The sequence below is a fragment of the Salmo trutta genome, chromosome 25 (assembly GCF_901001165.1).
Source record: "Salmo trutta chromosome 25, fSalTru1.1, whole genome shotgun sequence".
Taxonomy (NCBI): Eukaryota; Metazoa; Chordata; class Actinopteri; order Salmoniformes; family Salmonidae; genus Salmo; species Salmo trutta.
Genome location: NC_042981.1, coordinates 46,359,898 through 46,387,844, shown reverse-complemented (window position 1 = coordinate 46,387,844; position 27,947 = coordinate 46,359,898). Strand labels below are relative to the sequence as shown.

The following is a 27,947-nucleotide window of genomic DNA, read 5'->3' as shown; positions in this document are numbered from 1 at the left end:
AAGACAAGTTAGATGTTTGTTTATTGAGCAGTGGGTCGTTATTTCTCTGGCAAGCTGTTTCTCAATTGTAAACCTGATCTGTCCAACATTCCCAATTCCCTAACGTGGGGCTCAGCATTGGGCATTTACTTCCTATTACTGTACCTTACCAACTGCCCCCTTCTGGCAAAAAATAATTCAAGTATCAAAAGTGCAATACTGTCCCGCTGCAAATGCAAAATGCTATAAAACCTTCAGTGCATACAGCTCAAGAAAAACACAAGTCACTTATGAAATTGTATCCCTCTCCCTTTGTCTCAGACGTCAGGAAGTGGACCCAATGCTCTGACCCCCTTTAGAAATTTAATATTTACATTTATTATAATAAAAATGTTTTTTTTTTAAAAGTGCACTGTATGTGATGACGGCTATCTGCATAATAAGCCTATCCGTTCTGCTCAGCGGCGACCTGCATTCCCCCAAAATCCTCATCTTCTTCCAGGCTTCGTTTCAGGCTGCCTGTGAGGTACAGATTCAGAGTCAAAAATCCATAGACTGGTGACGAGGTTAATAAACTGTAAAAATCAACTTCATGGGATGAAAACCATTTGTAATTGGGCATATTTGAGTGGATACATTCTGCCCAGTCACTGATCAATAATATTCAGCTACTTTCAATGTGTTGCATTATAGGAATTATCTGACTTGCACCCATTGATTGTACACGAATGTGCTAGGATGATATTGGGTAGAGAATAACTTCTTTTGACATTAATGAAAAACATGAACAATGGTAGCTATGATGACACAGCCATGTTGAAATGAGCCTTGCTGTTGGAAAACCACAGGAAGTGTTGGTACATAAGCACCCTCAACTGCAATAGACTTCTTTCTAGGCAGTTTAAGTCATCTCAAATGCACCGACGGTGACACAATAAAGCCCAGGTTCTTGGAACTGTCACCTGAATGCAAGTTGCACACACACTGACCTGGCATTCCAGCATGCAGGGAGAATGATCTGCCCAGCTGTATTGGTGACATCTTGATGGTCAATTTAGCTGAGTAGATCGCTTCATATTCCTAGAAAACCCACATATGGAGGGCGCAATGTTAAACATTCAGACATTTATTTATCTGCCAAATTTATGTTGAAACCCATTGAATATCCCTCATGCCATTTTGGTATATCAGTGGTCAGAGCGGTTTGGAAGGTTGAGTCCACAACTTGATACAGAGGACCCTACCTGTAATTGATGCACAAAGCCGACGTTAGGGTTGATGCAGAATCTCCTCTCCTGAACGTGGCTGAAAGCATCCCTGCAGAAGAACCAGCAAAATGTGACTAGATCTTTGGTCACCATGCATCTGGACAGCAGCAATACATGGAGTGAACTCATTATAATGTCTATGAACTAGAGCGATATGGACATTTTGTTTGCAATAATCAGCGATAAATTACAGTAAATACTTTTTGGGAGAGATACTAGCTGGGCGATATGGAAAAAAGTAATATTGCAATAACTACAGTGAACAAAAATATAAACGCAACAATTTCACTGAGTTGCATTTCATATAAGGAAATCAGTCAATTGACATCAATTCCTTAGGACCTATTCTATGAATTTCACATGACTAGGCAAGGGTGCAGCCATGGGTGGGCCTTGGAGGGCATAGGCCCACCCACTGGGGAGCCAGTCCTAGCCAATCAGAATGAGTTTATCACAAAGGGCTTTATTACAGACAGAAATACTCCTCAGTGTACACACAACACCCCATAATGACAAAGCGAAAACAAGGGATACATTTTCACAAATAAATAAATATATATATAACATATTTGCATAATTATTCAGACCCTTTGCTATGAGACTCGAAATTGAGCTCTGGGGCATCCTGTTTCTACAACTTGGAGTCCACCTGTGGTAAATTCAATTTATTGGACATGATTTGGAAAGGCACACACACTTGTCTATATAAGCTCCCACAGTTGACAGTACATGTCAGAACAAAAACCAAGCCATGAGGTCGAAGGAATTGTCCGTAGAGCTCCAAGACAGGATTGTGTCGAGGCACAGATCTGGGGAAGGGTACCAAAACATTTCTGCAGCATTGAAGGTCCCCAAGAACACAGTGGCCTCCATCATTCTTAAATGGAAGAAATTTAGAGCCACCAATACTATTACTAGAGCTGTCCACCCAGGCCAAACTGAGGAATCAGGGGAGAAGGGCCTTGGTCAGGGAGGTGACCAAGAACCCGATGGTCACTGACAGAGCGCCAGAGTTCCTCTGAAGATGGGAGAACCTTCCAGAAGGACAACCCTCTCTGCAGCACTCCACCAATCAGGCATTTATGGTAGAGTGGCCAGACGGAAGCCACTCAGTAAAAGGCACATGACAGCCTGCTTGGAGTTTGCCAAAAGGCACCTAAAGGACTCTCAGACCATGAGAAACAAGATTCTCTGGTCTGATGAAATCAATATTTAACTCTTTGGTCTAAAAGCCAAGCATCACATCTGGAAGAAACCTGGCACCATCCCTACGGTGAAGCATGGTGGTGGCAGCATCGTGCTGTAGGGATGTTTTTCAGTGGCAGGGACTGGGAGACTAGTCAAGATCAAGGGAAAGATGAACGGAGGCAAGTAGAGAGATCCTTGATGAAAACCTGCTCCGGACCTCAGACTGGGGCCAAGGATTCACCTTCCAACAGGATAATGACCCTTCGCACACAGCCAAGGCAATACGGGAGTGGCTTCGGGACAAGTCTCTGAATGTCCTTGAGTGGCCCAGCCAGAGCCCAGACTTGAACCTTATCAAACATCTCAGGAGAGACCTGATAATAGCTTGGCAGCAAAACTCCCATGACAGAGCTTGAGAGGATCTGCTGAGAAGCACAGGAGAAACTCCCCAAATACAGGTGTGTCAAGCTTGTAGTGTCATACCCAAGAAGACTCGACTGTAATCGCTGCCAAAGGTGCTTCAACAAAATACTGAGTAAAGGGTCTGAATAATTATGTAAATGTGACAGTGTTTTTATTTTTAATACATTTGAAAAACTTTTTTTTGCTGTTTTTGCTTTGTCTTTATGGGGTATTGTGTGTAGACTGATGAGGGGAAAATCAATTTAAGAAGAAGGCTGTAACGTAACAATGTAGAAAAAGTCAAGGGGGCCTAATACTTTCCGAATTAACTGTATATACACTCACAGAAAGCTGTTAATCTCCTCTCTGTAACTAGAACAATAGCTGCATTGAAAACTGTATTTTTCCCGCAATAGCATTTTGAACAACATTCACATGCTTGTGCTACTCAGAAAGCATCGCTCTCTCCTCCGCACGGACCGTGGGGAGAGGGAGTGAGTCAGCAGCCAACAGCGAAACAGGGACAGGCAGATACTTTCATAGCAGGACTCAACACAATGCATAGGATTTTACTGTTGAACAAATTATGGTTTTATAACCATCTACACGAACGTTGTGTAGCAAAATCACCGACATTTGCTTTGGTAAGAGGAATGCAATGTCAGTGTTGGCCATTTTCGGTTTATCATTCCAGCTCTACTCTGAACTAGCTAGCAATAAATCAAGCCTGCTTGGTTTGTTGAACGGTCTTACCTGTATTTTACACCAAATGTCTCCATAAGGTATGCAATAACCAAGGCAGCACTGAAAGAAGAGAGAATTATTTAGATTAAGATTGATACCAATCTTCATCTTTAGGAAGAGTCAGATTCAGGAAGATCAATCAAGATCAATAGACAAGCAGGCAATTTTCAAACACTGGATCTGTTCAAAATCAAATATTTTACACGAGGTAACCAACCTTCTTGATATCCCTGCGTTTCCATGAACTAGCACCTTTCCTATGTGAACAAGACAAGGAAAGAGTCAAGATAGAAATCTACGGGGAAATGGTAATAATTAAAAAGCACTGTTTCGCACAATCCAACAATTATCCAGGTGCAGAGTACAAGAAATGTCATATACAGTGCCTTCAGAAAGCCTTTTTGCAAATTCTCGTGTTACAAAGTGGGATTGAAATGGATTTAATTGTAATTTTTGGTCAATGATCTACACAAAATACTCAAATGTCAAAGTGTCAGAATAAAGCACTATCTACACTTAACAAATATATAAACGCAACATGTAAAGTGCTGGTCCCGTGTTTCATGAGATGAAATAAAATTTTCCATATGCACAAAAAGCTTATTTCTGTCAAATGTTGTGCACAAATTTGTTTACATCCCTGTTAGTGACCATTTAATCCGTTGGCAAGATAATCCATCCACCTGCCAGATGTGGCATATCAAGAGGCTGATTATCATTACACAGGTGCACCTTATTCTGGGCACAATAAAAGGCCATTCTAAAATGTGCAGTTGTCCCAACACAATGCCACAGACGTCAAATTGAGGAAGCGTGCAATTGTCATACTGACGGCAGGAATGTCCACCAGAGCTGTTGCCAGAGAATTTCATGTTGATTTCTCTAGCAGAAACCACCCTCCAACATCATTTTAGAGAATTTGGCATTACGTCCAAACGGCCTCACAACCGCAGACCACCTGTAACCACGCCAGCCCAGGACATCCATATGCAGCTTCTTCACCTGCGTGATTGACAAAGGGGGTAGTTGTCTGTAATAAAGTCCTTTTGTGGGGAAAAACTAGTTCTGATTGGCTAGGCTCCCAAGTGGGTGAGCCCATGGCCACAGCCCTGCCCAGTCATGCGAAATCCATAGATTAGGGCCTAATGAAAGCATTTCAATTGACTGACTTCCTTCTATGAACTGTAACTCAGCAAAATATTTAGAATTGTTGCATGTTGCGTTAATATTTCTGTTCAGTATAGATTAGTATTCAACTCCGAGTCCATACGTATTACAATCACCTTCGGCAGCGATTAAGATCTTACTGGCTAAGTCTGTAAGAGCGTTCCACACCTGGATTGTGTAACATTTGCCCATTATTCCTTTCAAAATACTTCAAGCTCTGTCAACTTGGTTGTTGATCATCGCTAGACAACCATTTTCAGGTCTTGAGATATTTTCAAGCAGATTTAGGTCAAAACTGTAACTCAGCCACTCAGGAATAGTCACTGTCTTCTTGGTAAGCAACTCCAGTGTAGATTTGGCCTTGTGTTTTAGGTGATTTAATCTCCCAGTGTCTGGTGGAAAGCAGACTGGACCAGGTTTTCCTCTAGGATTTTGCCTGGGCTTTGCTCTGTTTCTTTTTAATCCTGAAAAACTTGAGTCCTTAACGATTACAAGCATACCCATAACGTGATGCAGCCACCACTATGCTTGAAAATATGGAGAGTGGTAAACAGTAATGTGTTGTATTGGATTTGTCCCAAACAACTGTATTCAGGACAAAAAGCTAATTGCTTTGACACATTTTCACAGTATTACTTTAGTGCCAAAAAGGATGCATGTTTTGGAATATATACAGTACCAGTCAAAAGTTCACACCTACTCATTCCAGGGTTTTTATTTTGACTATTTTCTACATTGTAGAAATAACACATATGGAGTCATATACACTGCTCAAAAAAATAAAGGCAACACTAAAATAACACATCCTAGATCTGAATGAATGAAATAATCTTATTAAATACTTTTTTCTTTACATAGTTGAATGTGCTGACAACAAAATCAAAAATAATCAATGGAAATACAATTTATCAACCCATGGAGGTCTGGATTTGGAGTCACACTCAAAATGAAAGTGGAAAACCACACTACAAGCTGATCCAACTTTGATGTAATGTCCTTAAAGCAAGTCAAAATGAGGCTCAGTAGTGTGTTTGGCCTCCACGTACCTGTATGACCTCCCTACAACGCCTGGGCATGCTCCTGATGAGGTGGCGGATGGTCTCCTGAGGGATCTTCTCCCAGACCTGGACTAAAGCATCCGCCAACACCTGGACAGTGTGGTGCAACGTGGCGTTGGTGGATGGAGCGAGACATGATGTCCCAGATGTGCTCAATTGGATTCAGGTCTGGGGAATGGGCGGGCCAGTCCATAGCATCAATGCCTTCCTCTTGCAGGAACTGCTGACACACTCCAGCCACATGAGGTCTAGCATTGTCTTGCATTAGGAGGAACCCAGGGCCAACCGCACCAGCATATGGTCTCACAAGGGGTCTGAGGAGCTCATCTCGGTACCTAATGGCAGTCAGGCTACCTCTGGCGAGCACATGGAGGGCTGTGCGGCCCCCCAAAGAAAAATGCCACCCCACACCATGACTGACCCACCGCCAAACCGGTCATGCTGGAGGATGTTGCAGGCAGCAGAACGTTCTCCACGGCGTCTCCAGACTCTGTCACGTCTGTCATATGTGCTCAGTGTGAACCTGCTTTCATCTGTGAAGGGCACAGGGCGCCAGTGGCGAATTTGCCAATCTTGGTGTTCTCTGGCAAATGCCAAACGTCCTGCATGGTGTTGGGCTGTAAGCACAACCCCCACCTGTGGACATCGGGCCCTCATACCACCCTCATGGAGTCTGTTTCTGACCGTTTGAGCAGACATGCACATTTGTGGCCTGCTGGAGGTCATTTTGCAGGGCTCTGGCAGTGCTCCTCCTGCTCCTCCTTGCACAAAGGTGGAGGTAGCGGTCCTGCTGCTGGGTTGTTGCCCTCCTACGGCCTCCTCCACGTCTCCTGATGTACTGGCCTGTCTCCTGGTAGCGCCTCCATGCTCTGGACACTACGCTGACAGACACAGCAAACCTTCTTGCCACAGCTCGCATTGATGTGCCATCCTGGATGAGCTGCACTACCTGAGCCAATTGTGTGGGTTGTAGACTCCGTCTCATGCTACCACTAGAGTGAAAGCACCGCCAGCATTCAAAAGTGACCAAAACATCAGCCAGGAAGCATAGGAACTGAGAAGTGGTCTGTGGTCACCACCTGCAGAACCACTCCTTTATTGCGGTTGTCTTGCTAATTGCCAATAATTTCCACCTGTTGTCTATTCCATTTGCACAACAGCATGTGAAATTTATTGTCAATCAGTGTTGCTTCCTAAGTGGACAGTTTGATTTCACAGAAGTGTGATTGACTTGGAGTTACATTGTGTTGTTTAAGTGTTCCCTTTATTTTTTTGAGCAGTGTATTAACCAAACATGTGTTAAAATATATTTTGATTTACATTTGAGATTCTTCAAACTAGCCCCCCATTGCCTTGATGGCAGCTTTGCACACGCTTGGCATTCTCTCAACCAGCTTCATGAGGTAGTCACCTGGAATGCATTTCCATTAACAGGTGTGCCTTGTTAAAAGTTAATTTGTGGAATATCTTAATGCATTTGTGCCAATCAATTGTGTTGTGACAAGGCAGGGTTGGTATACAAAAGATAACCCTATTTGGTAAAAGTCGAAGTCCATACTATGGCGAGAAATGACATTCCATCATTACTTTAAGACATGAAGGTCAGTCAATCCGGGAAATGTCAAGAAATTTTAACATTTTCAAAATGCAGTCGCAAAGACCAAGCGCTATAATGAAACTGGCTCTCATGAGGACCGCACAGGAAAGGAAGACACCAAGTTACTTCTGCTGCAGAGGATAAGTTCATTCGTTACCAGCCTCAGAAATTCCAGACCAAATAAATGCTTCAGAGTGCAAGTAACAGAGATCAACATCAACGTTCCGAGGAGACTGCATGAATCAGGCCTTCTTGGTCGAATTGCTGCAAAGAAACCACTACTAAAAAGACACAAACAAAAAGAAGAGACTTGATTGGGCCAAGAAACACAAGCAATGAACATTAGACCCCTGGAAATCTGCCCTTTGGTCTGATGAGTCCAAATATGAGATTTTTGGTTCCAACCACTGTGTCTTTGTGAGATGCAGAGTAGGTGAATGGATGATCTCCGCATGTGTGGTTCCCACCGTGAAGCATAGAGGTGGTGTTATGGTGTTTTGCTGCCCACACTATCAGTGATTTATTTAGAATTCAAGGCACCACAGCCGGCTACCACAGCTGGCTACCACAGCATTACGTCATCCCATCTGGTTTGCACTTAGTGGGACTATCTTTTGTTTTTCAACATGACAATGACCCAACACACCTCCAGGCTGTGTAAGGGTTATTTAACCAAGGAGGAGAGTGATGGAGTACTGCATGAGATGACCTGGTCTCCACAAATCACCCAACCTCAACACAATTGAGATGAGTTGGACTGCAGAGTGAAGGAAAAGCAGCTAACAAGTGCTCAGCATATGTGTGAACTCCTTCAAGACTTTTGGAAATGCATTCCAGGTGATTACCTCATGAAACTGGTTGAGAGAATGCCAAGAGTGTGCAAAGCTGTCATCAAGGCAAAGGGTGGCTATTTGAAGAATCTGAAATATATGAATTATTACATCTATATTATTTAACACTTTTTTGGTTGCTACATGATTCCATATGTGCTATTTCATAGTTTTGATGTCTTCACTATTAATTCTAGAATGTCAGTATTTATTTTTTTAACCCTTGAATGAGTATGTGTCCAAACTTTTTTACCAGTACCGTAAATATTATATACAGGCTTCCTTCTTTTCAATCTGTCAATTAAGTTAGTATTGTATTGTTGATCCATCCTCAGGTTTTCCTATCGCAGCCATTAAACTCTGTAACTGTTTTAAAGTCAACATTGGCCTCATGGTGAAATCCCTGAGCGGTTTCCTTACTGTCCGGCAACAGAGTTATGAAGGACGCCTGTATCTTTGTAATGACTGGGTGTATTGATACACCATCCAAAGTGTAATTAATAAATTCAAAGGGATATTCAATGTCTGCTTTATTTTTTATTCAAGCCAATTTTTACTCCTTAACTTTAGGCTTGCCATAACAAAGGGGTTGAATACTTATTGACAAGACATTTTTGAAAAACATAATTCCAATTTGACATTATGGGATAGTGTGTAGGCCAGTGACAAAACATGAATGTAATCAATAAAAATTTCACACTAACAAAAGATGAAAAAATTGGAGGGGTGTGAATACTTTCTGAAGGCACTGTAGAAGGAAAATAAGTACCTGCACATTGTTGTATGCTCAGTTTTTTGGAATGAAATTCTAAAGACAATATTCAATCCAATTAAATACATTTTTATTACCTCCGCTTGCTAAACAGCCATCAATAAATTCTTTAGTCTGTGGATAGAGGAGAAAATACATTTAGGCCTACTAACAATAACATGGCAGGTTAGGCTGCAGTACATTGTAACATTATCCACCACATTTAGCTCATGCTGAAACTCACCATAGGGAAATATCTAATTATGTTTTCCACAGGATTGTCAGCAATATCTAAAACAAGGTATCTGAAAACAGAAGAAAGCAGGCAACATGAATTAGCTGATTGAGTGAGAGATGTCATGTAGCTGAATTTTAAAACACGTACCCATTCTCAGTTTGTTTCTTACCTAAATTTATGTGGGAAGTTGGGCTTTATAAAATTTGCCTCAATATCTTGGCGAACACACACTAAATGCGTTATCTCCTGTCTTTCAAGGATGGAAAGCTAAGAGGACAAAAAGGTTCAGTTAACAGCACATTGTACAAACTCAAAATGTATTTTTATGGTCCAGGACCTTCAACATTTGGATAACTAATTTTAAGGGCCATTCACCCCAAAGACGCTAACTATAACTATGAGAATAAACTACACAACTAGAAAATGTTGGCGAACATCCACACTAGAGGAAAGGTCATCGTTCTACAGTACATCTGTCAATCAACTGATCAACACATCCTACTGCACGCTGTAGGCCTATTAATACAGCCTGGTCTCAGACTAGACGTAGTAAATGTAAATCTGGCAAACTCAAATTACTATGTTATGGTTACATAAAACAGAAGGTTACTTAAAGAGTAACTTCTGAAAAAAAAAATGGAAAAAAAACATTTAAATCCAGATGTTTTAGGTTTAGTTAGCAGGTGACCGTGCACCTTATTTGGCAATGGTGTTGCTGGTGTGTGCAAATGTATTTTTCATTATGCTACCTTGACTAAGCTATTGATGTTACACAATTCTAAAGGCAGTAAGGCACATTTCCACATATGACCAAATTCAAAGTTTTTGCTTACCGTTTCATACACATCTATGTGCTTTTACAAAGAAAACATGTAGGCTATGAGGATTTATATTTGTAGCTACATCCATCGGCACAAGAAATAGATGACAATGGTAGTCATGTCAACTCGTATTATTTTTCCAAACTGCTATAACCGATTGTTGGCACAGTCCACTAAATACAGTTGGCTTATAGTTCAATGGTTGTGAGTTCTAAACCCACATGGGGAAGATATCTTTATTTTATAATCCTCTCTTTAAAATATTCATCCTGCGCCCACACACTTCTAATGATGAAAAGTGAAAGCATACCTGTGAGAGGGGTCGCCCTGGTAGTAGTTGTAGGTTTTTATACAGTACTTAAGACCAGTCTGAATACATTTGACCATTGGAAAAAGAGTTACTGCGTAAATAGTGCAATGTGGGTTGGATTTAATTGAACCCCTAATCTTCATCTTCAAGGTGATTGCACTTTTCTAAAGTGTGATCATAACCTTTTTGAAATATATATATTTTTAAATGGCAATTCAAACAAAGCCAATATGCGGTGATAATTAGGGATGCACGATATATCGGTGAACATATCAGTATCGGCCCAATGTCTAGTTTAACGCGGATTTGAAAAACCGATGTCAAAGCTGACGTGCATACCTATATAACGTAGGTACATGACGCAATGACGCCACGTAAAATGTTGTGCTACATGTGCAACACAGCATTCCTAACCGAGCCCACAGTGTCTGCTGCATGGATCGAGCAGTCATTTGAAAGAGCAAGAATATTTTAGCGAGACAACTCCAAGGCCAAATCCATTAACGTCAAGATAATGGAATTCGTTGCCCTTGACAATCAGTCGTTCTGCCGTGGGATGTTGGCTTTCGCGACTGGTCGAGCACCGGTACACACTAACGTTACCAAGTGCGCCATTGTTCAAATGTTTCCCTACCGGAGTTACACAGTAATAGCGTCACTGCTACTTGCTTCACGACATACTATGGAACGCCGTTTGGCTCTTTGCGTGTCAAGAAAGAATAATACTATTTGACAATAACACTATTTGATGTGTTAAATAAGCTTTTCATTTGACACGTCAAATAACAGTTCTATTATAGAATGTGTTCAGAATTCACATGTAAGCCAAGCACCATCACTACCATCAGTAGCACTGTCAAAGCTGTGTAAAAAAGTCTGCAAACACCGGCCACGAACGATGCGTTTACAATACCACGTTGGTAATAAAGCATTACTTGTTCGACCGCAACTTCTGGGGTACCTTGCAAGCTTTAGCTTGGTACCTAGCTAGCACCAATACAACCAGCCTGAAAATAATGACCAGTAGAAACTGCAGTCATTTTCACTATTCCTAGCAATGATTCAGGAATCCTTGTGAGTAAGTATTAGCTAGGTAGACACTTGTTCGCAAATTGAAATTGAACTTCAGTTCATGAACATAAATAGCTAGCCAGCTACTTAACCCTGTTGCCCAAAGCTAACATTACAAGCAGCCAGCTAGCTTCATCTGGCTAGTGAGGCTCGGAATGACCAGGTTATGTGTTGTGAAGCTAGCCACAATAAGAATTAGGCACAAGTGGAATTTGCGGTTTGCCTTCAAAATAAAAGTACCTCTTTGAAAGTGATTCAGAAGGTTACAATTGGTGGAATCATGCCATATTTACACTCCATAATGTTAAACAAAGTTGGAATGTGAAGAAATTAAATGGGGAATCAGTCTACTCGGTGACACACACAGAACACAACTGAAGGGTTTAGACAAATATTAGGGTTGTAGCTCTAATCGCGGGACTGTGACTATGTCAAATAGAGGTCGACCGATTATGATTTTTCAATGCCGATACCGATTATTGGAGGACCAAAAAAGCCGCTACCGATTAATCGGCCGATTATTATTATGATAGATATATATACACACACACACACACAGCGCTGAAGTGACAACGATACTGAAGAGTCTGCTTAGGAGACAAATACTCTCAACTGTTTGAATAATAAAAATAGAGTTTAAGTTACTTGTGATGAATGCTGAAAACAAAAACTAATTTCTATATGCAGGAAATCCTATTTTAATAATGGGCATGGTAAGAATTGACTACCAAAGTGCGAGTCACAATTCCCATGACACCTTCTAGCAAAATCTGAAAAGCGGTTCCTTTATTTATTCCATAGGATATTTTTAGATTAACTTAAAATAAGGTCTGTGTTTGGTTTAGGCTTACACCACCTTGCCAATTTTATAACTGTGTAGATATCCACAGGATATAACTCTGATCAATATAAGCGAAGATCATTTTTTTTGTAGAGTGGATTTATGAAAATATGTTGACAAACGGTTACCTAGTGAGATTTACACAGGTATCAAAACGCCGAGGCGGTTTAAGCACAAAACAGACCTTATTTGAAGTAGATCAAGACATTCTCTATGGAAGACATGAGCGGTAAAATAACGAAGGAACCCCTTTCAAGTTCAGCCGCAAGTTATTACAGGAATTATGACGCGTCGACTATCTCTCTAAACCATATATCTTTGACTATTACGAGCCTGCTGCTGCCTACCACCGCTCAGTCAGACTGCTCTATCAAATCATAGACTTAACTATAATATAATAAACCTTAGGTCATTAATATGGTCAAATCCGGAAACTATCATCTCGAAAACATTCTTTGGTGGCATCCATAAGTGGCATCCATAAGTCTAAATATTCCTGTTACATCGCACAACCAACAATGTTATTTCACAGTTCCGTAAAATTCTGCCAAATTAGTTCGCAACGAGCCAGATTCTGTATACCCTGATTCTGCGTGCAACGAACGCAAGAGAACTGACACAATTTCACCTGGTTAATATTGCCTGCTAACCTGGATTTCTTTTAGCTAAATATGCAGGTTTAAAAATATATACTTCTGTGTATTGATTTTAAGAAAGGCATTGATGTTTATGGTTAGGTACAGTTGTGCAACGATTGTGCTTTTTTCGCAAATGCGCTTTTGTTAAATCATCCCCGTTTGGCGAAGTCTGCCGTCTTTGTTAGGAAGAAATAGTCTTCACAGGTCGCAACAAGCCAGGCGGCCCAAACTGCTGCATATACCCTGACTCTGTTTGCAAGAGAAGTGACACATTTTCCCTAGTTAAAAGAAATTCATGTTAGCAGGCAATATTAACTAAATATGCAGGTTTAAAAATATATACTTGTGTATTGATTTTAAGAAAGACATTGATGTTTATGGTTAGGTTCACGTCGGAGCAAAGACAGTCCTTTTTCGCGAATGCGCACCACATCGATTATATGCAAAGCAGGACAGGCTAGATAAACTAGTAATATCATCAACCATGTGTAGTTAACCTGTTATGGCTAGGAGGCAGTATTTACACGGCCGGATAAAAAACGTTCCCGATTTAATCTGGTTACTACTCCTGCCCAGTAACTAGAATAAGCATATAATTATTGGCTTTGGATAGAAAACACCCTAAAGTTTCTAAAACTGTTTGAATGGTGTCTGTGAGTATAACAGAACTCATATGGCAGGCCAAAACCTGAGAAGATTCCATACAGGAAGTGCCCTGTCTGACAATTTGTTGTCCTTCTGTTGCATCTCTATCGAAAATACAGCATCTGTGCTGTAACGTGACACTTTCTAAGGCTCCCATTGGCTCGCTAAAGCCGCCAGAAAGTGTAATGGGGTGTCTGCTGTCTCTGGGCGAAGAACAGCAGGAGAATTTGTGAGTGATCAGCCTGGCGACAGTGACACTGGAGATGCACGTTCATGAGAATTCTCCATTGTTTTCTTTCAGCCTTTGAATGAATACAACGTCGCCCGGTTGGAATATTATCGCTATTTTACGAGAAAAATTGCATAAAAATTGATTTTAAACAGCGGTTGACATGCTTCGAAGTACGGTAATGAAATATTTAGAAATCTTTTGTCACGAAATGCGCCGTGCGCGTGACCCTTATTTACCATTCGGATAGTGTCTTGAACGCACGAACAAAACGCCGCTGTTGGAACATAACTATGGATTATTTGGGACGAAACCAACATTTGTTATTGAAGTAGAAGTCCTGGGAGTGCATTCTGACGAAGAACAGGAAAGGTAATCAAACTTTTCTAATAGTAAATCGGAGTTTGGTGAAGGCTAAACTTGTTGGGTGTCTAAATAGCTAGCCCTGTGATGCCGGGCTATCTACTTAGAATATTGCAAAATGTGCTTTCACCAAAAAGCTATTTTAAAATCAGACATATCGAGTGCATAGAGGAGTTCTGTATCTATAATTCTTAAAATAATTGTTATGCTTTTTGTGAACGTTTATCGTGAGTAATTTAGTAAATTGTTAGTAAATTCGCCGGAAGTTTGCGGGGGGTATGCTTGTTCTGAACGTCACATGCTAATGTAAAAAGCTGGTTTTTGATATAAATATGAACTTGATTGAACAAAATATGCATGTATTGTATAACATAATGTCCTAGGTGTGTCATCTGATGAAGATCATCAAAGGTTAGTGCTGCATTTAGCTGTCTTCTGGGTTTTTGTGACATATGCTAGCTTGAAAAATGGGTGTCTGATTATTTCTGGCTGGGTACTCTGCTGACATAATCTAATGTTTTGCTTTCGTTGTAAAGCCTTTTGGAAATCGGACAGTGTGGTTAGATTAACGAGAGTCTTGTCTTTAAAATGCTGTAAAATAGTCATATGTTTGAGAAATTGAAGTAATAGCATTTCTAAGGTATTTGAATATCGCGCCACAGGATTCAACTGGCTGTTACGTAGGTGGGACGATTTGGTGCCACCTGCCCTAGAGAGGTTAACTAGTGTTTATGATTGACTGATTGTTTTTTTTAATAAGTTTAATGCTAGCTAGCAACTTACCTTGGCAACGTAAAGCAGGTGGTTAGAGCGTTGGGCTAGTTAACGTAAGGTTGCATCCCCAAGCTGACAAGATAAAAATCTGTCATTCTGCCCCTGAACAAGGCAGTTAACCCAACGTTCCTAGGCCGTCATTGAAAATAAGAATGTGTTCTTAACTGACTTGCCTAGTTAAATAAAGGTTTAAAAATATATATATATATATATATATATATATATATATATAAAATAATAATAATAATAATAATAATAATTCGGCAAATCGGTGGCCAAAAATACAGAGTTATGAAAACTTGAAATCGGCCCTAATTAAATCGGCCATTCCGATTAATCGGTCGACCTCTGGTAATGTCAAATCATCTCCCCAGTCAGCCTATTGTGTATTGACATTCATATTGCACTGTACAGCCTTACCCCATTTCATTGATCCCCAATCCTTAGGTATCAGTCTACTCAATACATTTTTCCCCCAACGTCCTCCTGTGAGTTATCAGACTCCAAAACATCCACACAGTATTGTTTTTCCTTGGGAATAGTGTTCAATACACATAGGTTGACAATAAATGTGGCTCAATCCACAGTTGTTTGAATCCCGCAATAAGAGCTACAATGCTAATGTTCTCTGGGTGTCACTGTGTAGACTGATACCCCATGTCATTGATCCACAATCCATAGGTAAGGCTGTACAGTGAAATAAGTATGCCCCCAATTTAATTCTAAAGTATAATACATCTAGTGTGATTTAAACAGATTGTCAAATAAATTGTCTTTTGTTGTTTGTATATAACATTCCAACCTCGTTTAGCATGATCTATTCAATTCTGGCATAATTCTACGATTTGTATTCATTTGCATCACTGTCAATGACACTTATTTTGAAGGCTAACCGCAAAGTCCACTATTGTGGCTAGCGTCACATAGATGGGTCCGACCACCATTAATCAAATAAGAACTGTCTTATAAATTAAGGTTATTTTAGATGACACTTGGGTTCTGAGAATATGAAATACTTATGCCAGTGAGGGAGAAAGGGTAATGTATAACATTTACATTATATCAGGTATCCTATTGAAATATTGAGTGCAGGGAAGCGATCACGTGGCAGGCATTGATAAGGGGAGAGAGCCATGGATTCGTGATGGGGGGGGGGGGGGGGGGTTCGAGGTCAGGTCACGTTATGGGAGAAATAAAAGTTTACGGCCCGCATCACATAGTGTCCTGCCTAGCAGTAAAGACAATGTTTGTACAGATGTGAAGGAGGAGACTCAGCCTAGGAGGAAGGGTTAAATATCAGTGCTTGTGTGAAAATGTTTGTGTCTAATACAGCTGTATTGATCCTCTGGGGAAAGCTTTCATAGTGTCCTTTGAGTTTTTTACTCTGAGAGTTAGAACCTAACACCTAGCTATATTGTTAGCTAACTATAGCTACTGAAACAGATTGTCGTTTTGCGCTGTTTTTGGGAAGAACATTGTTTGCATCCATGAGCTAGCTAGCTTTTTTCTTTTCTTTTTTATAACCAGCACTGTAGGTGCGCGAGACAACTTCACCAGCATCATAGTATATGTATCGATGAATCGTTGTGACATGAAATACGAGTGATAGTGTAATCATTGTGTAATAACTACGTAAAAAATGAACCAACGCGTTAACTTATGTGATGTGCAGTCATATTCAGGTCCTGATTGGTCAACAAGCTTATTTGACGTGTATCTTTTTTGACATGCAAAGACCCAAACGGCGTTCCATAGAAATCCTTGTTGAGAATGAAACGACTTAACAAATGAACAATGAAAAAGCAAATAAGTGAAAGAAATAGGTTTTGATTATGTTTTACTGGTAATGGGGACATACGTAAATGCCAACAAAACTTTTTGGTCAGTGGTGTGTGTGACCTTTATTTAACTAGGCAAGTCAGTTAACTTCACTAGGATAGGGGGCAGCATTTGGAATTTTGGATGAAAAGCATGCCCAAACTAAACTGCCTGCTACTCAGGCCCATTAGCTAGGATATGCATATAATTGGTAGATTTGGATAGAAAACACAAAAGTTTCCAAAACTGTTAAAATAATGTCTGAGTATAACAGAACTCATATGGCAGGCAAAAACCTGAGAGAAATCCAAACAGGAAGTGGGAAATCTGAGGTTTGTAGTATTTTTTTTAAGTGATTGCTTATCCAATATCCTGTCTGTGGGGTCAGATTGCACTTCCTAAGGCTTCCAGTAGATGTCAACAGTCGTTAGAAGTTGTTTCAGGCTTGTATTGTGAAAGGGGATCGAATAAGAGCTGTTTCAACAAGTGGTCAAGCTGAAAGACATTAGTTTAGTCTCGCTCATGGCCGTGAGCGCGACACTCGTTCTCTTTCCTTTCTAATGACAACAGAACTGTCCGGTTGGAATATTATTGAAGATTTCTGATAAAAACATCCTAAAGATTGTTTATATACATCATTTGACATGTTTCTACTAACTTTAATATTTATCTCCCTCACTAGCTTTAAGCACCAGCTGTCAGAGCAGCTCACAGATCTCTGCACCTGTACATAGCCCATCTTTAATTGAGCCCAAACTACTACCTTTTCCCCTACTGTATTTATTTATTTTATTTATTTTTGCTCCTTTGCACCATATTATTTATATTTTAACTTTCTTCAAACTACAAATCTACCTTTCCAGTGTTTTTCTTGCCATACTTTATTTACTCTGCCACCATGGCATTTTTTTGCCTTTACCTCACATCATTTGCTCACATTGTATATAGTCTTATTTTTTTCTACTGCATCATTGATTGTATGTTGTTTTACTCCATGTGTAACTCTATGTTTTTGTATGTTGTCGAACTGCTTTTCTTTATCTTGGCCAGGTCGCAATTGTAAATGAGAACTTGTTCTCAACTTGCCTACCTGGTTAAATAAAGGTGAAATAAAAAAAATAAAAAAAAGATATAACTTTTTTGACTTTGTGCCCGCGCTTTGTGCATTTGGATTACTGGACTAAACGCGTGAACAAAAAGGGAGGTATTTGGACATAAAGATTAACTTTATCGAACAAAACAAACATTTGTCATCTAACATGGAGACCTGGGAGTGCCATCAGATGAAGATCAAAGGTAAGTGATTAATTTTAACGCTATTTCTGACTTTTGTGACACCTCTCCTTGGTTGGAAAATGGCTGTATGGTTTTCTGTGGCTAGGCGCTGACCTAACATAATCGCATGGTGTGCTTTCGCCGTAAAGCCTTTTTGAAATCGGACACTGTGGCTGGATTAACAAGAAGTTTATCTTTAAAATGGTGTATAATACTTGTATGTTTGAGGAATTTTAATTATGAGATTACTGTTGTTTGAATTTGGCGCCCTGCAATTTCTCTGGCTGTTGGCGAGGTGGGAGGCTCACGTCCCGAACGATCCCAGAGAAGTTAAGAACAAATTCTTATTTACAATGACGGCCTACCTCGGCCAAACCTGAACGACGCTGGGCCACACATTGGATGCTACTGTAGGCTGAATGATAGAACAGCTAGTTCCATGTTAAAATGTTATGGGATGCACTTTCGCCAGTTTTTTTTATGGTAGGCCACTCTAGTAGGCTGGAAGTTGCACAGAATATTCACAGGGTTCAAGTCTGAGCTCAGCAGACATGAAATTTGCTCAGTGCCTAATTTATTTGGAGGGAACATTGGTCTTGGGTACTGTATAAAAACCGACAACTACTACCAGGGTGATCCCTGTCAAAGGTATGCTTTAATTTTTCAGAAATAGATGGATATATATTGTACGGGATGAATATTGTAAATTAAGGATTTAGAGGGGGGGGGGGAGAACATCTGACTCAGGTGGGATTAGAACTCACAGCCATTGAACTATGAGACAACTTTCTTTGTAGATGCGCCACCAATTGCTTGAAAGCTACTTTTTTCGAAATCTTGGATACAAAAGGATGTTTAGAGATGGGTCTATAATTACTCCGTAGGGAGGGGGGGTCTAGATTAGGCTTTAAGTAAATTGTAATTTATGACGGACATTCACAAATTATGTCCCAGATTTACATTTACCATGTTACTTCTACCCCGAGTCCAGCTTGATTAATAAGGTAACAGTCCATTCAGTTCGTGTTTATTATCAGTGATAACTGCAAATAGTTCTTAAAATGTATAAGTAAGGAAAAATGATATAGAAACTCATATTTAAATGTAGCAGTTCAACAAACGCCATTTAGCATGTGCATCTTTTACAGCATGTTACTGCTTGCCTTGTTGCTCAAGTGATTTGGTTTGTAAGTGATTTGCATTTTTATAATGGTTGTTTATTAAGTTTGGATATTTTTCACTGTGCTGATCTCCCTGTCTGTTCTGTGCAACCATTTGGTCTTGAACCCAATCAAACAATTTGCTCAGTGCTCAAATTTGGTCTGTAATGTATTTTTTGTTATGTGTTGGACACCAGTAAGCCTAGCCGTCGGCTAATGGGACCCGAATAAATCACATTTTAAATAAAAATGTTTAAAAAAAAAAATCAGTGCTGCATTTGATACTATTGATCATAACATCCTTGTTGACAATCTGGAAAGGTGGGTGGGAATCTCCTGCTTTGCCCTCGACTGGTTTAGGTCATATCTATGTGGCAGAGATTTATCTGTGAGCATGGGTGGTTCAGTCTTGTCACCAGCATCTATTCAATTTGCTCAGTTTATACACTGCCCCCCCCATCCCCAAATACACAGGTAAATATTGGACTATAAATTATGCCTTCCTCGATTATACTTATGCTTGATTAATGTTAATGCATTGTCGAGAAGGAACCTACACGTAAGCATTTCTTTGGACGACGAATACCATGCGTATCCCGTACATACGACTCAAAACCTACTATGGTGTCCCTCAGGGGTCAATTCTGGAGCACAGTTTGTCAGTGGACTGCCTGGTGGCTAAGAGATTAGAAATGCGCATTCACGAGACCTCGCCATTTTTTCTCTTCCTTTCTGAATGAATACAGAATTGTCCGGTTGGAATATTATCGCCATTTTACAAGAAAAATACCATAAAAATGTATTTTAACCTGTTGGGGCTAGGGGGCAGTATTTGCACGGCCGGATAAAAAACGTACCCGATTTAATCTGGTTACTACTCCTGCCCAGAAACTAGAATATGCATATAATTAGTAGATTTGGATAGAAAACACTCGAAAGTTTCTAAAACTGTTTGAATGGTGTCTGTGAGTATAACAGAACTCATATGGCAGGCCAAAACCTGAGAAGATTCCATACAGGAAGTGCCCTGTCTGACAATTTGTTGTCCTTCTGTTGCATCTCTATCGAAAATACAGCATCTGTGCTGTAACGTGACACTTTCTAAGGCTCCCATTGGCTCGCTAAAGCCGCCAGAAAGTGTAATGGGGTGTCTGCTGTCTCTGGGCGAAGAACAGCAGGAGAATTTGTGAGTGATCAGCCTGGCGACAGTGACACTGGAGATGCACGTTCATGAGAATTCTCCATTGTTTTCTTTCAGCCTTTGAATGAATACAACGTCGCCCGGTTGGAATATTATCGCTATTTTACGAGAAAAATAGCATAAAAAAATATTTTAAACAGCGTTTGACATGCTTCTAAGTATGGTAATGGAATATTTAGATTTTTTTTGTCACGAAATGCGCTCGCGCGTGACCCTTTTGATAGTGACCTGAACGCACAAACAAAACGGAGCTATTTCAATACAACTATGGATTATTTGGAACCAAAACAGCATGTTGTTGTTGAAGTAGAAGTCCTGGGAGTGCATTCTGATGAAGAACAGCAAAAGGTAATCACATTTTTCTAATAGTAATTCTGAGTTTAGGTTGTCCCAAACTTGGTGGGTGTCAAAATAGCTAGCCGTGATGGCCGGGCTATGTACTCAGAATATTGCAAAATGTGCTTTCGCCGAAAAGCTATTTTAAAATCTGACACCGCGATTGCATAAAGGAGTTCTGTATCTCTAATTCTTAAAATAATTATGTATTTTGTGAACGTTTATCGTGAGTAATTTAGTAAATTCACCGGAAGTTTGCGGTGGGTATGCTAGTTCTGAACATCACATGCTAATGTAAAAAGCTGTTTTTTGATATAAATATGAACTTGATTGAACAAAACATGCATGTATTGTATAACAATGTCCTAGGAGTAACATCTGATGAAGATCAAAGGTTAGTGCTGCATTTAGCTGTGGTTTGGGTTTTTGTGACATATATGCTTCCTTGAAAAATGGCTGTGTGATTATTTGTGTCTATGTACTCTCCGAACATAATCTAATGTTTTGCTATCGCTGTAAAGCCTTTTTGAAATCGGACAATGTGGTTAGATTAACGAGAGTCTTATCTTTCAAATGGTGTAAAATAGTCGTATGTTTGAAATATTGAAATTATAGCATTTTTTAGGTTTTTGTATTTCGCGCCACGCTCTTCCACTGGCTGTTGAATAGAGTGGGACGTTGTTTTTTCCAAGTATTTTAAAAAAAATTGACAAATAACTAAAGGAAAAATTGTAACAATAAAGTAACAATAACAAGGGGTACGAGTTAGTCAAGGTAATATGTACATGTAGGTAGGGGTAAAGTGACAATAGATAAATAGTGACATAGATAAACAGAGTAGCAGCAGCATATGTGAAGGGTGTGAATGTATACGTGTGGCGTTAATATGCATGTCTGTGTGTGGTTAGGGTCCAGTGAGTGTACATCGAGCCTGAGCTCGGGGTAGAAGCTGTTAAGGAGCCTTTTGGTCTAAGACTTGGCTCTCCGGTACCACTTGTCATGCTGTAGCTGAGAGTTTAGCTTCTCTACACTGGCTACCAGTCCCTTTCAGAATACATTTTATAATTGCATTAATCAAGTTTAAGGCTTGTTTTAGCCCCATCCTATATCTCTGATATTTTAATCTCATTACGAGCCAGGATGTAACCGGAGATTCTTTGGCAGGGCACTGTTGACCATTCCAAAGTCTAGGTTGAAAACAAAAGTAAACCGGGAATTTGCCATTAGGCCCCCTAAAACGTTGGAATCATCTGCCAGAGGAAATCAGGCATGCAAATTCAGTGCCTCTTTAAATCCCTGCTGAAGACACTTTTATAAAGATGATTTCAAAGTATGATTTTAATAAGCCATCTTTTTTCATTCTCCATCCTCCAGTCTTTGTTTCTTTAGTACTTTTATTTTATTAAGCACTGTTACTTGTATTGAAAAGCGTTATATAACTGAAGTTAATATTATTTTGGCCTATGCTGTAGGCCTATTTTACATTCAGCAATAAGCAAGAGCAAGCCTGCTTCTCTCCTTGAACAGGCCTAGTCTTACAAAAAATCTCAAAATAAATGTCCTATAGCTTTTGTAGCCTATAGCTTTTCCTGGGACTCCACGAAACGAGGAATAGTGGAGAGCGTTGCGTAGCCTGTAGCCTACTGAGCCGGGGAACAGTTGGAAGAGGGAAGATTGAAGATGTGTAGCCAGTAAGAAGCTAAATATAAGCAAGATATTAGGCCATTCATTAAATATTAGGGCTATAAATATTTACCTGTCAAAGTGAGAGAAAAAAAATGAGTTAACATTATGAAATGGCTGCGCTCTGCAGACCAAAGTTGCACTATTGATTAGGCCTACGTTTTAAATAAAATTACTCTACCTAGGCTAACAGTAAAATTTGAAATTGTATTATTGTTATCAAGTAAGTAGGCTACACAATTATTGTCTAGGCTGTAAACTGCAGTGACGTAGACTAATTTGAATAACAGCTCAAAAGTCCTATTTTGAATGCATGCTTCATGCCGAAATAACTGCATTGTCAAGGCCTCATTATGCAACCATTTGGATCAGTTATGGGTCTATTCGACAGTTTACAACAGGGCTATCAAACGCTTTCCATAGAGGACCTAGTGTCTGCAGGTTTTAGTTTTTTCCTTTCAATTAAGTCCTTGACTACCAGGTGTGGAGAGTTCCTTACTAATATTAATTCATCAATCAAGTAAGGAAGAGCAAAAACCCACATACACTCAGCCCTCCATACAATGAGTTGGACACAAGTGGTTTACAAGGTTCAGAATGGTATATTAGCAGGCCCCTCATATGGTGTATTTTGGAAGAAATTGGCTTCTGACACAGATGTGCTGTCTGTCGTGGAGAATCAGTCTCCCAAGTCATCCTATAATTAATGTGGCCAACAACATGCTCACACAACCAGTTATTCAGGAAAGCTCACCGTGCGCTCTGCCTCCTGTCCCCCCCATTAACAGGTATTCCTAGTTAGAACGCATCAGAAGACATTTTGATTGATTGTTGACTGCACTCTGAAAGTGACCCCAATGATAGCCATAGTTTTCCACCGTTTTTGTAGTTATTGTTGCCGTGTGGACGCTGCTGTTCACTTGAATTAGAACTACTTCAATGTTTATCGTCCTTGGTGTGGATGGCCCTTTACACGTAAAGGGTCAGTTTGAGTGTAGGCTTTTGTTCCAGCCAAGCAGAAACACACCTGATTCTACTAATGAATTATCCCCCCATCATCAGTCGAGACTGACTTATTGAATGAGGTGTTACTGCTCGACTGGTCTGGAACAAAGGTCTGCACCCACACCTGCCCTCGCAGATCAGAATAGCCACCCCTGTTTTACTTACAGTATACCAACATACCTTGCTTTTCATAGCAGCTGAGTAGGGACCTAAAAATAGGCCTGGTAGAATTTCCTAACACAATGGAGAAACATGTTTTGGCATCATTATGAGATATAATGACTCAGCAATTCTGTTGCCCGTTTCAAGAATTCCACTTTGGGGAGAAAAGGGCATAGCTACCTGCATTTCTCGTCTCATTGGATACGCCCAATCCTGTGGAAGATTTCAGAAAAATCAAGGGATGATAGCTGGCAGGCTAACTAGCTACTTAACGGTATATTTAAGCAATAATGCACGAGGGGGGTGTGGTATATGGCCAATATACCACGGCTAATGGCTGTGCCCAGGCACGCTGCGATGCGTCGTGTGTAAGAACAGCCCTTAACAGTGGTATATTGGCCATATACCACAAAACCTATTGCTATTAAACTGGTTACCAAAGTAATTAGAGCTGTAAAAAAAAAATATATATATATATATATATGTTTTGTCATACCCGTGGTATGTTGATTGGCTGAAAGCCGTAGTATGAGACCATATAAAATACTCATGACAACTTTTGTTTATTTTTAATTACGTTTGTAACCAGTTTATAATAGGAATTAGGCGTTGTGTCGTGCCCAACAGACTTTCGCTGTGGTATATTGGCCATAGAAACTAACTTGACAGTTAGCTGACGTTGAGTAGCTAGTTCGCGGAACACATCTAATTTGAGCAGAAATAGCATTAACGGTCATTTAAAAATGCTTCAGACAAGATTACATTTTACTAACGTTAGTCACATTTGTCGAGTGAGAGATGACATGTTAGATTAACGTCACGTTCATTTTACAAGGGCTGTTTTTGAGTACGCTAACTTTACATTTAGCTAGCTGCATTAGCTTTGCATGCTAGAACTTACCAATAGGTCCTCCTTACACGGAGGAAGGGACGGGAACTGAAGCTTATTCTCCTCGTCCATCTTGCAGTGTACTCGGGCGCCGGTGTCCCGGCCTGTCGCTCGGTTTCGGTGGTTTGCTAGCTAAAACTGTACAATTGCAGGAGTTTGTTTTGAGGTTCCACATGCGTTTCCGCCATGCTGCTGCCTTTCGGATGAGTCACGTGACCAGAGACAAACTGTCACCACGTAGACGTTCTTCTTCGATGACGTTTAACGGCAGTTGGAATCCAATAAATGTTGCATTACCGCCACCTACCAGACTGGAGTACAACTCCCTTATTCTTTGCTTGAAAAAAATAACTTCTTCGATCACCACGTAGACGTGCTCTTAACTGCTCTCTGTAAATAAATGGGAATTTCAATGCGGGATCCTTGGGATGTCACTATCCAATTGAAGTTAACATTGAAAATATAGACCCTTTTCTGTGTTTGCAAATGTTGCCACACGAGGGCGATGTGCCCAAGTTGGTAGAAGAACAAGGGGGAGTTCTTCTACAACGCCAGCATGGCTCCTTGGTGAGAGAGTTGGAGTGAGGTCGGTCTAGAGGAAATGACGAGTATGCTTGAATCCGAAAGTGCGGCAAGTGAAGTGGTGTGGGGGCTGTGCTTTGGCAAAGTGGGTGGGGTTATATCCTGCCTGGTTGGCCCTGTCCGGGGGTATCGTCGGACGGGGCCACAGTGTCTCCCGACCCCTCCTGTCTCATCCTCCAGTATTTATGCTGCAATAGTTTGTGTCGGGGGGCTAAGGTCAGTCTGTTATATCTGGAGTATTTCTCCTGTCTTATCCGGTGTCCTGTGTGATTTTAAGTATGCCCCCTCTAATTCTCTCTTTCGGAGGACCAGAGCCCTAGGACCATGCCTTAGGACTACCTGGGCTGATGACTCCTTGCTGTCCCCAGTCTACCTGGTCGTGCTGCTGCTCCAGTTTAAACTGTTCTGCCTGCGGCTATGGAACCCTGACCTGTTCACCGGACATGCTGTTTTCGACTCTCTCTCTACCGCACCAGCTGTTCCGGACGACAGTGTGATCACACTCTCCGTAGCCGAAGTGAGCAAGACCTTTAAACAGGTCAATATTCACAAGGCCGCAGGGCCAGACGGATTACCAGGACGTGTACTCAGAGCATGCGCGGACTGGCAAGTGTCTTCACTGACATTTTCAACCACTCCCTGACCGAGTCTGTAATCCCTACATGTTTCAAACAGACCACCATAATCCCTGTACCCAAGAAAGTGAAGGGAACCTACCTAAATGACTACTGCCCCGTAGCACTCACGTCGGTAGCCATAAAGTGCTTTGAAAGGCTGGTCATGGCTCACATCAACATCATCATCCCGGAAAACCTAGACCCACTTCAAATCGCATACCGCCCCAACAGATCCGCAGATGACACAATCTCAATCCACACGGCCATTTTCCACCTGGACAAAAGGAACACCTATGTGAGAACGCTGTTCATTGACTACAGCTCAGTGTTCAACACCATAGTGCCCACAAAGCTCATCACTAAGCTAAGGACCCTGGGACAAAACACCTCCCTTTGCAACTGGATCCTGGACTTCCTGACGGGCTGTCCCAGGTGGTAAGGGTAGGCAACAACACATCTGCCATGTTGATCCTCAACACGGGGTCCCCTCAGGGGTGCGTGCTTAGTCCCCTCATGTACTCCCTGTTCACCCACTACTGCGTAGCCAAGCAAAATTGTCCACGTCAGAAGTTACGTTTAGTCTTCGGAAGAGGGTGCCTGCCAAAGGCGTTATAAAGGGAAAGGAGACCTAGTCAGTTGTACAACTAAATGCCTTCAACTGAAACGTCTTCCGCATTCAACCCAACCACTCTGAATCAGAGAGGTGCGGGGGGCTGCCTTAATTGACATCCACAGTGCCTGGGGAACAGTGGGTTAACTGCCTTGCTCAGGGGCAGAACGACAGATTTTTACCTTGTCAGCTCGGAAATTCAATCCAGCAACCTTTCGGTTACTGACCCAACACTCTAACTACTATGCTGTCATATAGCCTGGAGTCTCATTGGATATAGATGAGGAGTACATTAGTCAGAAAATCCCAGGAGTGGTCAGTGCATGTTGCCTGACCCGTATGGTAAATGGAATGAAGGAGAAAACCCTGTCGATATTCTTGTTGTTTGAGGAGACTCGACCTGAATATGTGAAGCTTGGAAATGTGAGGGTATGCTGTGAGAGCATTTGTGTCCAAACCATTACAGTGTGGCAATGGTAAAGTATATGGGCACATATTAAATGTTTGCAGATTGGAGAAGTATGATATTGAAGAATCTGTGAATGGAAAATGTTGCAACTGTGGTGAGGATCACACTCTGGACTTCCTTGAGTGCCCTGTTAGGGTGAAAGAGGTTGAGGTGTCAAGGATAAGGGCTGTGCAGCAGATTTCCTATGTGGAGGTGAAGTGAGTCTAAGGAGCAAGAGGCAACCGTGTTGAAGATATGGCGGTGGATGCATTGCAACCAGTTGCAAGTGTTTTAAGTCAATCAAGTAATCTGGATACGCTCATTGTGAAGAAGGTGGATTTTGTGGCATTTATAGCCACAGTAATTAATTGTACAGCACAAGTGTCTAACAAGTCCAAGAAGCTGGATATCATTATATCTGCAGCCGAGAAGTTTTTGGGGCTCCAAGACTTCATGGCAGAAGCACTACAAGGACTATTGTCGCTAGGAAATGTCCCACCCTCACAGGAGGCTTCTGAGCCTGTGTTGGGACCTGATTAGAATGAGGTAGTTTGAGGTAATTGGTAGTTTGAATTATCTTTTATTTTTATCCAAATGTTTTCCTTTTTGGGATCCTTATTATCTGGGTCTGTAGTGACGCCTCTAGCACCGCCTCTAGACTGCTGTGCCACTCGGGAGCCCCCTTAGCAGACGCTTTAATCCAAGTAAGAGGATCGGTGAGTGGATGGAAAGGATTGCTGAAGCGCACGCTGATGTGGAATGTGAATATAATGGTGGGGGAATCAAGGAGAATTGGAGTATTGTCCAAAAGAATAGAAAATGGCATACAGTGATGAGAATGTCCCTTCTTATTTTGTAGGAGTACGTTTTGTTAATGAGGAGCAGCTGATTGGATTACCAATTTTGAAGAATCCATTTGATATATCCAAACTGGTGGAGAGAGTGCTCGGTGAAGTGAAGGCTGTAAGGATCACAAGATCCTTGTCCTTCTTCTGAGGAGCAGAAGGATCATGTGTTGCGTCTCACCCGATTTGAGAAGTTTGATGTGTCCTGTGTGTCTCTTTGGAACAGGGCACCCCTCTAAGGGGTAATATCTGGCATTTCAATTCTCTCGCAACAGCTCTGGTGGACATTCCTACAGTCAGCATGCCAATTCCACACTCCCTCAAAACTTCAGACATCTGTGGCCTTATTTTGTGTGACGAAACTGCACATTTTAGAGTGGCCTTTTATTGTCCGCAGCACAT

At 41.0% G+C, this 27,947-nt stretch overlaps 1 protein-coding gene across 2 annotated transcripts; it reads right to left on the bottom strand.

The window, feature by feature from the left end:
- Window positions 1-4: 4 nt before the first annotated feature.
- LOC115162622 (serine/threonine/tyrosine-interacting protein) lies at window positions 5-24,677 on the bottom strand. 2 transcript variants are annotated; one of them, XM_029714096.1, is made up of 11 exons: window positions 24,456-24,677; window positions 23,735-23,767; window positions 23,558-23,626; window positions 9,392-9,489; window positions 9,229-9,289; window positions 9,083-9,119; window positions 3,799-3,838; window positions 3,591-3,641; window positions 1,224-1,296; window positions 969-1,059; window positions 5-498 (listed from the first exon to the last, which is right to left on the bottom strand). In XM_029714096.1, exons 1-11 carry the CDS (start codon window positions 24,513-24,515, stop codon window positions 425-427), a joined length of 687 nt encoding a protein of 228 aa, XP_029569956.1. In that variant the 5' UTR covers window positions 24,516-24,677; the 3' UTR covers window positions 5-424. The 2 variants fall into 2 exon arrangements, with proteins under 2 accessions (XP_029569956.1, XP_029569957.1); XM_029714097.1 differs by having other exon boundaries at window positions 23,573-23,626; window positions 24,456-24,676.
- Between the last annotated feature and the right edge of the window lie 3,270 nt (window positions 24,678-27,947).